This window comes from Heterodontus francisci, chromosome 6, assembly GCF_036365525.1.
Source record: "Heterodontus francisci isolate sHetFra1 chromosome 6, sHetFra1.hap1, whole genome shotgun sequence".
In the NCBI taxonomy this organism is placed as follows: Eukaryota; Metazoa; Chordata; class Chondrichthyes; order Heterodontiformes; family Heterodontidae; genus Heterodontus; species Heterodontus francisci.
In genome coordinates this window covers 88444077-88458743 of record NC_090376.1, presented here as the reverse complement: position 1 = coordinate 88458743, position 14667 = coordinate 88444077, and the positions used below count along the sequence as shown (strand labels likewise).

General features: G+C 42.0%; 1 protein-coding gene across 1 annotated transcript in view; it reads right to left on the bottom strand.

The window, feature by feature from the left end:
- Positions 1-14667, bottom strand: part of panx1a (pannexin 1a) — a 70541-nt gene that overhangs the window by 14521 nt on the left and 41353 nt on the right. Inside the window, exons 3-4 of the mRNA XM_068034010.1 lie at positions 11977-12194; positions 6554-7230 (exon numbers count right to left, since the gene is read on the bottom strand). Of these exons, the coding sequence (XP_067890111.1) occupies positions 6554-7230; positions 11977-12194 (895 nt within the window). The remainder of the gene's footprint in view (positions 1-6553; positions 7231-11976; positions 12195-14667) is intronic.

Below are 14667 nucleotides of genomic sequence, written 5' to 3'. Positions count from 1 at the left end.
TTACCCTGTTTCACTCTAGAGGTTTTTGGTTTCTGTGTTTCAAGCGATGTTTGGATGTAACTCTTCATTATGCTTCAAAATGTTTTCACTTGACAAGATAACTAGGTAAATTTGTAATGTACCCAGGAAACCAGCAGAGGACCCTCTTCAGCTTATTTAGGTTTTTGGTTTTTAACAGTTATGGGAAAACTTTTAGAATCCATCACCTTCAAAGATCAAATTAGTAAGCATTTAGAAATATGAGAGATAATAAAGGTCAGTGAGCACAGATTTTTTTAAAAGGCAAGTTGTGCTGCAAAAAAATTTTTAAGAGTTTTTTTTCAAGAAGTCACTCATTATACAGGTAAGAATAGATGTACTGCATATGCATTTTTAAGCAGATGTTCAATAAGGTGTCTCATAAGAAGCTTGTTAGAAAAATTCAGATACATGGTAGAAGAAAAATGTGCCTAGAAAACATGGATGGTAAGTTTGTCGGACAAGGCGCAAAAGGTTAGGGTTTGAAGTGGTGTATTCCAGGGATCACTGCTTGATCAGTTTGTTATAGACAGGCTCGGGCAAAAGAGGCACGAGAGCTGGGATGAGTTCCGCCTGAAGTTTACTAGATGTGCTAAGATCAATTACCTTTCAAATAATAATCGTGAACTCCATTAGAAACTGAAGAACACAGTGCTCTCTCAGGCCACACAGTCCCTCTAGTGCAGCAGCTATGTGCCACTCTGATTTACCTGAGTGCAACCGGGTGGGCACCTCTGAAGCACTATTACTGGGGCCGATTAGGGATCAAAAGGGGATCTATGCATGAAGGCAGAGGTACTAAATGAATACTTTGCATCTGTTTTTAATCAAGGAAGAAGATGCTGCCCAAGTCATCGTGAAAGAGGAGGTAGTTGAGACACTGGATAAGTTAAAAATTGATAAAGAGCAAGTATTAGAAAGACTGGCTGTACTTAAAGTTGGTAAGTCACCTGGACCGGATGGAATACATCTGAGGATGCTGAGGGAAGTAAGGTATTAAAAATATGGGGAGGTACTGGCCATAATCTACCAATCCTCTTCAGATCTCGGGGTGGTGCCAGAGGGCTGGAAAATTGCAAATGTTATACCCTTGTTCAAAAAGGGTATAAGGACAAGCCCAACAAATACAGGCCAGTCAGTTTAACCTCGGTGATGGGAAAGATTTTAGACACGATTAGCTGGGACAAAACTGTCACTTAGACAAATGTGGATTATTTAAAGGAAAGCCAGCATGGGTTTGTTAAAGGCAAATCATGTTTAATTAACTTAATTGAGTTTTTTGATGAGGTAACAGAGAGGGTTGATGACAGTAATGTGGTTGATATGGTGTATACGGACTACCAAAAGATGTCTGATTAACTGCCACAAAATAAACCTGCCAACAAAGTTGAAGCTCATAGAATAAAAGGGTAAGTGGCATTGTGAATATGAAGTTGGCTGAGTGACAGAAAATAGAGAGTAATGGTGAACAGTTGTTGTTCAGACTGCAGGATGATATGCAGTGGGGTTCCCCAGAGTCGATACTAGGACCACTGCTTTCTTGATATATATTAATCACCTAGACTTGGGTTTGCAGGGCACAATTTCAAACTTTGCAGATGACACAAAACTTGGAAGTATTGTGAACTGTGAGGAGGATAGCAATAGACATCAAGAGAACATAGACAGGCTGGTGGAATAAGTGGGCATGTGGCAGACTAAGTTTAACGCAGAGAAATGTGAAATGGTGCATTCTGGTAGAAAGAATGAAGAGAGACAGTACAAAATAAAGAATACAATTCTGGATACAATTCTAAAAGGGTGCAGGAACAGAGAGACCTGGGGGTATATGTGCACAAATCATTGAAGGTGGCAGGACAGGTTGAGAAAGTGGTTTATAAGGCATACAGGATCCTGCACTTTACAAATAGAGGTATAGAGTACAAAAGCAAGGAATTTATGATGAACCTTTATAAAACTCTGGTTTGGCCTCAACTGGAGAATTGTGTCCAATTTTCTTTTATTCTTTCATGGGATGTGGGCGTGGTTTACAAGGCCAGAATTTGCTGCCCATCCTTAATTGCCCTCGAGAAGATTGTGGTGGGCCTTACATTATGAAGGATGTCAAGCATTTAGAGAGGGTGCAGAAAAGATTTAAGTCAATAATTGCAGGGATGAAGGTTTCAGTTAGATGGATAGATTGGAACAGCTGGGGTTGTTCTCCTTATATAAAAAAAAGGTTGAGAATAGATTGAGAATCATAGAAAGTTTACAACACAGAAAGAGGCCACTTCACCCATCATGTCTGTGCCGGCTGAAAAATTATCCACCCGTTCTAATCCCACCTTCCAGCATTTGGTCTGTAGCCCTGCAGATTATGGCATTTGAGGTGCATATCCAGACTTCTTTTGAATGAGTTGAGGGTTTCTGCCTCAACTACCCCTTTCAGGCAGTGCGTTCCAGACCCCCACCACCCTCTGAGTGAATTTGTCTTTCCTCATCTCCTCTCTAATCTTTCTACCAATCACTTTAAATCTATGCCCCCTTGTCACTGACCTCTTAGCTAAGGTAAATAGGCCCTTCACCGCCACTCTATCCAGGCCCCTCAAAATTTTGTACATTTCAATCAGATCTCCTCTCAGCCTTCTCTGTTCAAGGAGAACAACCCCAGCCTAACCAATCTTTCCTCACAGCTGCATTTTTCCAATCCCTGCAACATCCTCGTAAATCTCCTCTTTACTCTCTCTAGTGTAATTACATCCTTTCTGTAATGAGGTGACCAGAACTGCACACAGTACTCAAGTTGTGGCCTAACCAATGATCTATACAGTTCCAGCATAACCTCCCTGCTCTTATATTCTACACCTCGGCTAATAAAGGAAAGGATTCCATATGCCTTCTTAACCACCTTATCGACCTGTCCTGCTACCTTCAGGGATCTGTGGACATTTATTTCAAGGTCCCTCATTTCCTCTAAACCTCTCAGTATTTTCCCATTAATTGTGTATTCCTTTGCCTTGTTTGACCTTCCCCAATGCATCACCTCACACTTCTCCAGGTTGAATTCCATTTGCCACTTTTCTTGCCATTTGGCCAGACCATCAATATCTTCCTGCAGTCTGCAGCTATCCTCCTTGCTATCTACCACACGGCCAATCTTTGTGTCATCTGCAAACTTCTTGATCATGCCCCCCACATTTACGTCCAAATTGTTAACATATACCACACAAAGCAGGGGACCCAGTACTGAGCCCTGCGGAATGCCACTGAAAACAGCCCTCCAGTCGCAAAAACACCCGTCAACAATTAACCTATATTTCTTGCCATTGAACCAATTTTCTATCCACCTTGCTGCATTTCCCTGGATCCCATGGGATTTTTTTTAACCAGTCTGCCATGTGGGACCTTGTCAAAAGTCTTGCTAAAATCCATGTTAGACCACATCAACTGCACTACCCTCATCTATCTTCCTTGTTACTTCTTCAAACAATTTGATCAAGTTGGTCAGACAAGATCTTTCCTCAACAAATCCATGCTGACAATGCTTGACTAATCTGTGCCTTTCTAAGTGACAGTTTATCCTGTCTCTCAGAATAGATTCCAATAATTTGCCCACTACTGAGGTTAGACTGACTGGCCTGTAATTATTCAGTCTATCCTTCGCTCCCTTTTGAAACAGAGGTACAACGTTAGCAGTCCTCCAATCCTCTGGTACCACACTTATATCCAGTGAGGACTGGAAAATGATGGTCAGACCTTCCACTATTTCCTCTCTTGCTTCTTTTAACAGCGTGGGGTGCATTTCATCCAGTCCTGGTGATTTATCAACTTTCAATGATGCTAATCCCATTAATACTTCCTCTTTTCCTATGTTGATCACATCCAATACTTTACACCCCTCTTCCTTAACTATATTATTTGCATCGTCCCCCTCTTTTGTGAAGACAGATGCAAAGTATTCATTAAGAACAATACCAACATCTTCTGCCCCTACACATAGGTTACCTTTTTGGTCTTTTATGGGTCCTATGCTTTCCCTAGTTATCCTCTTACTCTTAATGTACTGATAAAACATCTTTAGGTTCAGCTTGATTTTGCTTGCCAATATTCTCTCATGCCCTCTGTTTGCTGTCCTAATTTCCTAATTTTGATAGAAGCGTTCAAAGTCATGAGGGATCTAGACAAAGTAGACAGGGATAAACTGTTCCCAGTGACAGAAGAGTCAAGAACCAGAGGACACCAATGTAAGGTGATTGGCTAAAGAATCAATGGTAACATGAGGAAAAATGTTTTAATGCAGCAAGTGGTTATGATCTGGAATGCATTGCCTGAGAGTGTGATGGAGGCAGATTCAATTGTGGGTTTCAAAAGGGAATTGGATAAGCACCTGAAGAGAAAAAAATTTGCAGGGCTACAGGGATAGGGCATGGGAGTGGGACTAGGTGAGTTGCTCTTGCAGAGAGCCAACCTGAACACGACGGGCCAAATGGCCTGCTTCTGCATAACCATTCTATGATTCTACTGGCATGGGTCAATTACATTAATGAACTGTGATTTGGGAGGGGATCTATGGGAATCTCCGAGCAGATGCAAGTTTCGCTGACAGAGCAAGACTCTCAGAATTTCACATTCATGGCTGTGATCAAGATCCAAGTATAAGTCCTTTACAGTACTTACTATACTCCTACCATCACAGCATTGGTTGAGTAAATTCTTTAACAATTTAAAGCTTTGTTGGGTATGGATTCATTAGGAGAATAGGGGTGGAAGAATCAAGTAGGAATAAGATGGAGCACGGAGGGAAAAGCATCCACACTTGGACAGGTGGGAATGTCAGCGGAAGTGGGGGTGGGACTGAAGGAATGATTTTGTTAGAACAGTCGAGACTGTAGAATAATTTAAATGTACTATTGGAGTTAGTGATTGAAGCAGAGACCATGCAGTAGATTTTCAACTTGCTTCCCAGGCATAAAACAGGGGTTGTGAATCAGTTACCTGCTACATAAGTCATTCAATCTTTATCAGCAATGACAGCTATCGACAAATCCATAATAGGGAACAAAGATTTCTGCTTTGGGGTTGGGGAGGTGGATTGCACTTCCATGAATGGGACAAGTCCCCACAACTTTAGCTTTGTCGAAATGTCCTATGCAGTTTCTGGGGACATATTCAGCTAACTGACAGAACATGCCGACAGAAAGGAACAGGCGGCTGCAGAGCCACAGGGGGGCCAAAGTATGGAATTTAAGGTTCATGCAAAAAAATTAGTTTGCAATGTTTATAAATATCAACTACTATTTTGCAATGATTTTTTGTCCATAAAGCCTGACACACTTTAATACATTTTGAAATTGAATCTTTAAATCCCACTCAACAATTCTAATATAGATGTTGTTAGATATTTCTGGTGCCATATTCTCCATCAATGTTGCCACAAAATCTACTCTTTTTAATTCAAAGTTCCTTAATTTGAAATATGTTTTTTTTAGCAATAAATTCCCACTTTGCTGTATTATTTCTGTCATTTAATTCATTTTAGTGCAAAAGTTACTGATTTATTTGGAGTAGACTCTATGTGAATTTATATCTGCTGAATATGATAGGGTGGATCTACTTTCCTTTCAGCTCTGGTGTCACACAGAAGTAGTGCGCACAAAATGTGCTGCTCCTATCCTGCCCCCAGACCACAGGGATTTACTACCCTGGGCCATTTACAGGCCCGAATTCCACTAGAAGGGCAGGAAATTAAGGTTCTGCAGGATTGCTTATACATTGGCCCTATCTGAAAGGCTTTGGCCTGCCTCAGAATTCCTGCAGACTTTCCAATCAGTGGAAGTTGGGGGCAGGCCAGGGTGTCTTGTACTTCGGGAACCTCTGCCCCAGGGTACCCAGTAAGTAGACAAACAGGAAAATGAGGTGAGAGGCCAGGAACACCCCCTCCTGCCTCATTAGTATGTCTCAGAATGACTTGTGTCTCCTACAAGTACAAGCTCAGCCTCCACCCAGGAAATCCCATGACAAGGTTAAAGGGACAGAGACCAGTTGATCTGGGTGCCCATCCCCTTTCCTGACCTTTGTGCTTGGAAATCAGACTGTGCTCTGGGAACATAGCTCAGGAAAATCCATCCTAATTATCTTAGAAGATACTTAAAATTTGAAAATAATCATGAGCCTACACCATGGAGAAATCCTTGCAACAAAAACTGTAATGTAAAATACAAGTTTTCTCTCATTTTTTCTTCTTTTTCCTTGCTATTTCAGCACATCAGGTTTTGAGACTATTCAATCCAGGCTGATTGAAATAGGTTTCTGTTTATGAGAACTGCTATCAAAACAATCCAAACAGTAATAATGATTAAAAAGTTTGTTACTACCCTCACAGCTTGAGAAAGATATGAGTATATAATCTGCACTGTTTACCGACATATAATATGCTAGTACAAAATTCCTATCTGCACTATTTTAACCAGGCATTTAATCCCTGTGTTCTGTGTAAAAAGTGAGAGAAAAGTGCAGGAAATTTATTTTGATGGTTATTTTCAACTAAAAGTCTTACCTTTCAGTTGTGTTGCATTCAGGTCCATGTTGGGGTTAGATTTCTGCTCAGCTTTCTTGGTTTTGGCCAAACTATCTACCACATCTGACTTGACTTGTCCAAGGGCTATTAAAGGCATCATTGCATCCATCACCGATGGTTCTGGTAATCCCTTTCCTTTTATGTGTTCTAGCACTTTAAGACACTTATGTGATTTTATTTCACTGATATTTTCTTCCAAAAATAACAGATACAGGTTCAAGTCATTCGCATAGGCTTTGGTAATGTTCATCACTTCAAACTGTGGCAAAAATTCATACACTTTAAGAAAAGTGAAGTTCTTTCTTAAAGGAAAAATCATACTGTACACTGCGACTGGTATAAGAAGGATATATACGACAATGTTGACAATACTTAGAAGTTGAAAAATTCCAACAGAAATGAGTTTGCACTGAAAAAATTCTGGTATGCTTGTTTCGTTCCCCAAAATGCCTGTTTTGACTGAGCATTTGAATTCATCTGTGAGAGAGGTCAGAGAGATGTAATATCCCAAGTAGATGCAGGCAAGTATTAGAAAAGTGAGAGCAAGGCCTTTGCGAATAAGATACATTGTCAACATCCTGCAAGAGTCTTCTTTCGATTTCAAATAACGCTCCACTATTGGGAACTGGAAAAAATTCTCTCTTTTCTCCTTGGAACTAAAATTAAAAAAAATATATTAAATGAAGAGAACCTAAATTGTTTCATACCATTCCTTACAAGTTACTACTACTTACTACTTTAGACATTTACTACCTCCTTTAGGAATCCACGCAGCATACCCAAGTCAATAAGGCATCCAGTGGCATGCTCCTGAAAATTATAACAACTTATATTTATATAGTGCCTTTAACGTAATAAAATGACCCAAGGCATTTCATACGAGCATTATAAAACAAAATATGACACCGAGCCAAAAAAGGAGCTATTAGGTCAAAAGCTAGGTCAAAGAAATAGATTTTAAGTTGTGTCTTAACGGAGGAAAGGTGAGGTAGAGAGGCGGAGAGGTGTAAGGAGGGTATTCCAGAGCTTAGGGCCTAGGCAACTGAAGGCACAGCCACTAATGGTGGATCGAGTAAAATCGTGGATGCTCAAAAGGCCAGAATTAGAGGAGCGCAGATGTCTAAGGAGGATTGTGGGGCTGGAGGAGATTACAATGTTAGGGAAGGGTGAAGCCATGGAAGAATTTGAAAACAAGGATGAGAATTTTAAAATCAAGACATTGCTTGACTGGGAACCAACGTAGGTGAGCAAGCACAGGGGTGACAGGTGAATGGGACTTGGTGCAAGTTAAGACACAGACAGCATAGTTTTGGATGACCTCAAGTTTATGGAGGGTAGAATGTGGGAGACCAGCCAGGATTGCATTGGAATAGTCATGTCTAGAGGTAACTAAGGCAAACTGAGGGTTTCAGGAGCAGATGAGCTGAGATAGGGCGAAGACAGGCGATGTTATGAAGATAGAAATAGGCAGTCTTAGTGATGGTGCGAGTATGTGCTTGGAAACTCATCTCAGGATTAAATGTGACACCAAAGTTGCAAACAGACTAGCTTAATCTCAGACTGTTGCCAGATCAATAGCCAGGGAACAGAGTTTATAACATGAAACAAGAGAAATATATAATTTTCTTTCCCTCTCTCCCTCCAGGGAAACACCAGCATTCAACTTGGCACATCTTACTGTCAACACAAGTGTGATTGGAACTCTTTTGGGTCAATCTTAAACTTTACCACATGGGCAGTAATCTGGAGAAGGAGCAGATTTTTAAAAATTCATTCATGGGATGTGGGCGTAGCTGGCTAGGACAACATTTATTACCCATCCCTAATTGCCCTTGAGAAGGTGGTGGTGAGCTGCCTTCTTGAACCGCTGCTGTCCATGTGGGGTAGGGACACCCACAGTGCTGTTAGGAAGGGAGTTCCAGGATTTTGACCCAGCCACAGTGAAGGAATGGTGACATAGTTCCAAGTCAGGATGGTGTGTGACTTGGAGGGGAACTTGCAGGTGATGGTATTCCCATGCATTTGCTGCCCTTGTCCTTCTAGGTGGTAGAGGTTGTGGGTTTCGAAGGTGCTGTCGAAGGAGCCTTGGTGCATTGCTGCAGTGCATCGTAGATAGTACACACTGCTGCCACTGTGCGTCGGTGGTGGAGCGAGTGAATGTTTCTGAATGGGGTGCCAATCAAGCGGGATGCTTTGTCCTGGATGGTCATAGAGTCATAGAGAGATACAACACCGAAACAGGCCATTCAGCCCACCGAGTCCGCGCTGACCATCAGCCACCTATTTATACTAATCCTACATTAATCCCACTTTTCCCTCTCACATTCCCACCTTCCCTCAATTCTCCTACCACCTACCTACACTCGGGGCAATATTTACAATGGCCAATGTACCCTATCAACCTGCAAGTCTTTGGCATGTGGGAGGAAACCGGATGCACCCGGAGGAAACCCACGCGGTCACAGGGAGAACTTGCAAACTCCGCACAGGCAGTACCCAGAACGGGTTGCTGGACCTGTGAGGCTGCGGTGCTAACCACTGCCATGTCAAGCTTCTTGAGTGTTGTTGGAGCTGCACCCATCCAGGCAAGTGGAGAGTATTCCATTACACTCTTGACTTGTGCCTTGTAGATGGCAGACATGCTTTGGGGGGGTTAGGAGGTGAGTTACTCACTGCAAGATTCCTAGCCTCTGACCTGCTCTTGTAGCCACGGTATTTATATGGCTACTCCAGTTCAGTTTCTGGTCAATGGTAACCCCCAGGATGTTGATACTGGGGGATTCAGTGATCGTAATGCCATTGAATATCAAAGGGAGATGGTTAGATTCTCACTTGTTGGAGATGGTCATTGCATGGCACTTAAGTGGCAAGTAACTTTCGTGTCACACATCAGCCCAAGCCTGGATATTGTCCAGGTGATGCTGCATTTCTACACGGACTGCTTCAGTATCTGAGGAGTTGCAAATGGTGATGAACATTGTGCAATCATCAGCGAACATCCCCACTTCTGGCCTTATGATTGAAGAAAGGTCATTGATGAAGCAGCTGAAGATGGTTGTGCCTCGGACACTACCCTGAAGAACTCCTGCTGTGATATCCTGGAGCTGAGATGATTGACCTCCAACAACCACAACCATCTTCCTTTGCACTAGGTACAACTCCAACCAGCAGAGAGGTTCCCCCGATTCCCGTTGAGTTTCGTTTTGCTAGGGCTCCTTGATGCCATACTCGGTCAAATGCTGCCTTGATGTCAAGTGCAGTCACTCTAACCTCATTTCTTAAGTTCAGCTCTTTTGTCCATGTTTGAACCATGGCTGTAATGAGGTCAGGAACTGAGTGGCTATGGCGGAACCCAAACTGAACGTCACTGAGCAGGTTATTGCTAAGCAAGTGCCTATTATAAAACCCAACAGATTTTCATTCTGGTGAAATCAATGAAATGAAGATTGGGCATATATGTAATGGGTGGGTTACCCTTTTCACCAGACTAACACTCATGCAATGAAGACAAAAGTTTACCCCACTATGTTAAGAATTGTACTTGTATGTTAACAAGTTTTCAAATTGGTGCTTAATTAAAAATAATTATATCAAACAGAATACATCTGACCTGTAAATAACATCTGATTTCCAATAATAAAACCTTTCTTGCACAAATTCAATGAGTGGTACAATCTAAAATTTAGGTTAGATTCCCAGTGTGTGCTGAGTCATCTGATTTCAGCCAGGGCAGAATTTGAGGTTCTACAGTTGCTCTCAGTGCCTCTGGGCTAGGAAGGAGGAAGGTTAAATGTTGCAGTCAAACAAAATCAGGTGGTGAGGCCTACCACTGCCTCACCAACATTAAATGTGTTGAAGGCTTACAAAAGTTTCTGCTGAATTCTTCTTCAGGACTCTTTTGCCTCTTTAAATCTGGTCAGCCTGGATTTTATAATCTTGCCGCCGGATGCCATAGAACTGCCGCAATCTTCCGTGCAGCGGCTCATTTAAATAGCCAGGACAGGTCGCACCACCCCCCAATCACGTGGAGGGGGTGGGCTGTCCATCCACAGCAATGGCATCAGCTGCCTGTGCACAAGCGATGTCGCCATTTTCAAAGGGCTGTCAGCCCTACCAGCTGATTTAAATATTTAAAGGTAAATTGAATTAAAATAAATAAATACATCTCTTTTGCCCCTCTCCCACATCCCCAATAATTAAATTATTTGCCCTTCCTCCCCAAAACACTTAAGCTTTACCATCTGACCTTCCCCTCACCCCAAAACTGAACAAACTTTCAACTACAACCCTTCCCACCATCTCCTACAGCTATGACGCTAATTTGACCCCATTTCCACCACCTGCCATCCCCCCCCCACCCCACACTGCACTGATAAACTTACCCCCCACCCGTGTTGAGCCTCCTTTCCCTAGACGGGGATCTGAAGGTGTGGGAGTGCTGGCCGCCAGACCGAAGATGGCAGCAGGACATGAGGCAACGACTTGAGCTTTGTTAAAGAAATCATTTTAATTTATTTAAATATTCAAATTGGGATCCCATTGCCGAGCAGCAGGGGGCCTACACGAAGCCTCACCGCTGCCGGTATTTTGAGCTGGGCCCTCCCGGCATCATGGTGCATGGCAGCTCTCTCCCAGAGGCACTTGCCGACCTGCCCTGCCATGAAAGCCCATGTCAGGGGTGGGTGTTTGGGGTAAAATCCAGTCCCTCATTACTTCTGGCAGTCCCATTGCAACATGACCACAATTTTCCTCTTTGGTAGTGGTAGGTTCCACCTTGGTGATGGGAACCTACTGGGAGACCACACTGCATACTAAACAGACCTGAGCCAGGAAAATGGATCAGCACCACGACAGATTCTGAACACTTGTGCTACCGCTGCCCTCCAGAAAGACAAGAACCCAGTCCATGGTGTTCTTGAATTTGCCATTCAGCACTTTTATATAAATATGGCGTGCTTCAAGTGAATTACTTGCTTTTTTTCCTAATTTATTCTTGTTAAATGGCTTGTTAGAATTTTGAGAAGTGTTAAAGGATTTTTACCACTGTGCCATGATTGGCTGCTTCTTTTTTGTTTCTGCCAACAAAATTGCACATTTAAAGATCCCCATTCCCCTCGTTTTGTTAATGCGTTGGAAGTAACTATTAAAGGAGCAAGCAAGCCTTCTTTTAAAAGAAAGCAAAGGAAGTCGGGGAACAAGCTAATTTTCCACTCATATACAATCTGACATGAAATAAATGATAATTGCAATAACCATACAGAAAATATGAGCTTATCCGACCACCATTCTGCACGACTTATTCAACATAACAAAAAATCTGGTGCAGAATCCACAGGCATAGGATAGCTGCAACATTTACCAACCATACAAATGTACAACCAATAATCAGCTTATCTACATACCCACTTTGTTCCCCATAGGATTGGAAACAGCTGTTAGCATCAAATCCACTGGTGCTGACAATGTGCTGTGCTAATCTGATTCCACGGTTGTAGGCCTTATCAAGCTCTTCTATTATAAAATTCAAATCTCCATAAAGCTGAGGTGCTGCAGTAAACTGCCAAAACAAGGCTGGAACATACATAAGGATTGCCACTAGTAGTAGAACATATGGAAAAACCTGCATGAAAAATATAAATCAAAAACAGCACGGCTTTATGTTAAAACAGAAAAATTCAGCTTCCCTCTCCGTGCAACTGAAATATATTAAACTCAACCTGTTTGTGAGCTGGTTATTGCTTACAGCAATGTCTTACTTTACAGCTGTATAACTTATCCAGCAGATAAGGTCAGAAAACTCAAGTAAAGAAGAGAATGAGAAAATCACTTCAACACACCAAGAGTTACCTTCTCCTTTGTGACCTTTAACCCACTCAAGTAAACAGTTTTTATATGATGTAAATAAAAACTAACAGAGTGGCCAGGGTTAAAGTTGTCAATGTAAGGGATGAAGGCAGGGGGTGGACAGGGGAAAGGATCAAATTCTGGTCGGGAACTCAAAACATCAGAGTTGCCGGAGCTCAGGCATTCCTAGGGTGCCAGTGTATATGTTTGGCACAAGTATAATTGGTAAGACTGGACATACAGGCAAACCAAGGGGTGGATATAGGCCCAACTGGAAGTCCAGGCCAGGATTGTGTCCTTGACTCCCATAAATTAGGCCTGCCAAGTCTCTTTGTTTTACAGTGCCCACACGCCCCTTCCCACCCACCACCACCCCCCACCCCTCACCCAGGGGGCCATGAGAGGATCTACATGTTTCTTCCCCTTAGCCGGATCACTGGCAGAGATCTTTGACAGGCACATCTCAGTACGAATGCCAGCATGTGCCACCACACAGGTTTTTGGGGCCTACATTTTTTATTGCAAAGCTTAATGTAGGTCAAATGGCTCTTCAAAGATGGGATAGCTTCAAGAAGGAATCGCTCTAGTAGTATCTGATTTGAAACATTGCACAACATAAGTAGCAAAATATCCCCAAAACAATTAATCACACACACAATGAAACTCTCCCACCAATTACAACATCTCAGACAATAAATAACAATGTTGCATCTGAACAATTACACTAAGAGCTAGAGTTTTGCACAAATGGATATGGGAAATGGACCTCATATAGAATAATTCTTAAACCATAATCTGGATTATGTGTGTTGTACAGTACTTTTCAAGTAGGTGCCAATTAGTGGCTGTATGGCCAATACATGCAGTATCTGGGAAAATCATTGGATAAATATATACTTCTGAGAAAAGAGGTTCATATAAATGATTCTGCCAGAAGAAACAACTTTGAATGAAAATGAGAAAGATATCTGAGATCCACAACCTAATTAATTCCAAAGTAACAAATTTCTTAGGGCAAAAAAATGCTCTATCAATCATGGAAGAATAGGGACAAGAAGTCATTCACATTTATTATTTAAGATAGGAACAATGTAGTAAATGATATTCAATACAAGTATTGAAAAGTCCATGAGATATGCTTTGAGACAGTTTTAAAACAAATGAGTTAGATCATGGTTGTATAATGGCTTCAGACTAGAGTTTCCATTGCAGTAATATTTATTTAATTTACAGCTAAAGACATTAATTTTTAAAATATATTCACGTATGGCTGGCGACATCTGCTGATTCTTACCCTGTGTAACCAATTGCACCAGTCAGAGATTCACACAAGCAAAGACAGTGTTCAAAATAACACTTTGTTCTTTAAAATATGTAATGCCTAAAATGGATTCGCCTAAGGGGAATATGCATGAAACCTGGATGTTCTCGTACACCAGTCACTGAAGGTAAGCATGCAGGTGTAACAGGCAGTAAAAAAGGCAAATGATATGTTGGCCTTCATAGCGAGAGGATTCAAGTACAGGAGCAGGGATGTCTTGCTGCAATTATATAGGGCCTTGGTGAAGCCACACCTGGAATATTGTGTGCAGTTTTGGTCTCCTTATCTGAGGAAGGATGTTCTTGCTATAGAGGGAGTGCAGTGAAGGTTTACCAGACTGATTCCTGGGATGGTGGTACTGACGTATGAGGAGAGATTGAGTCGGTTAGGATTATAATCGCTGGAGTTCAGAAGAGTGAGGGGGGATCTCATAGAAACCTATAAAATTCTAACAGGATTTGACAAGGTAGATGCAGGAAGGATGTTCCCAATGGTGGGGGAGTCCAGAACCAGGGGTCATAGTCCAGGGATACGGGGTAAACCTTTCAGGACTGAGATGAGGAGAAATTACTTCACCCAGAGAGTAGTGAGCCTGTGGAATTCGCTACCACAGAAAACAGTTGAGGCCAAAACATTGTATGTTTTCAAGAAGGAGTTAGATATAGCTCTTGGGGTGAAAAGGATCAAAGGAAATGGGGGAAAAGCGGGAACAGATTGCTGAGTTGGATGGTCAGCCATGATCATAATGAATGGAGGAGCAGGCTCGAAGGGCTGAATGGCCAACTCCTGCTCCTATTTTCTATGTTTCTATCCCAAGGTTCTTCTGTCTGTTCAAGCAATGATTTCCACAATTTTAAAAAGCTGCTAAAAACAAGAAAGTCAGAGCTATTTATGTATTCTGACCCAGCTGATATTTTAATTGCAACTT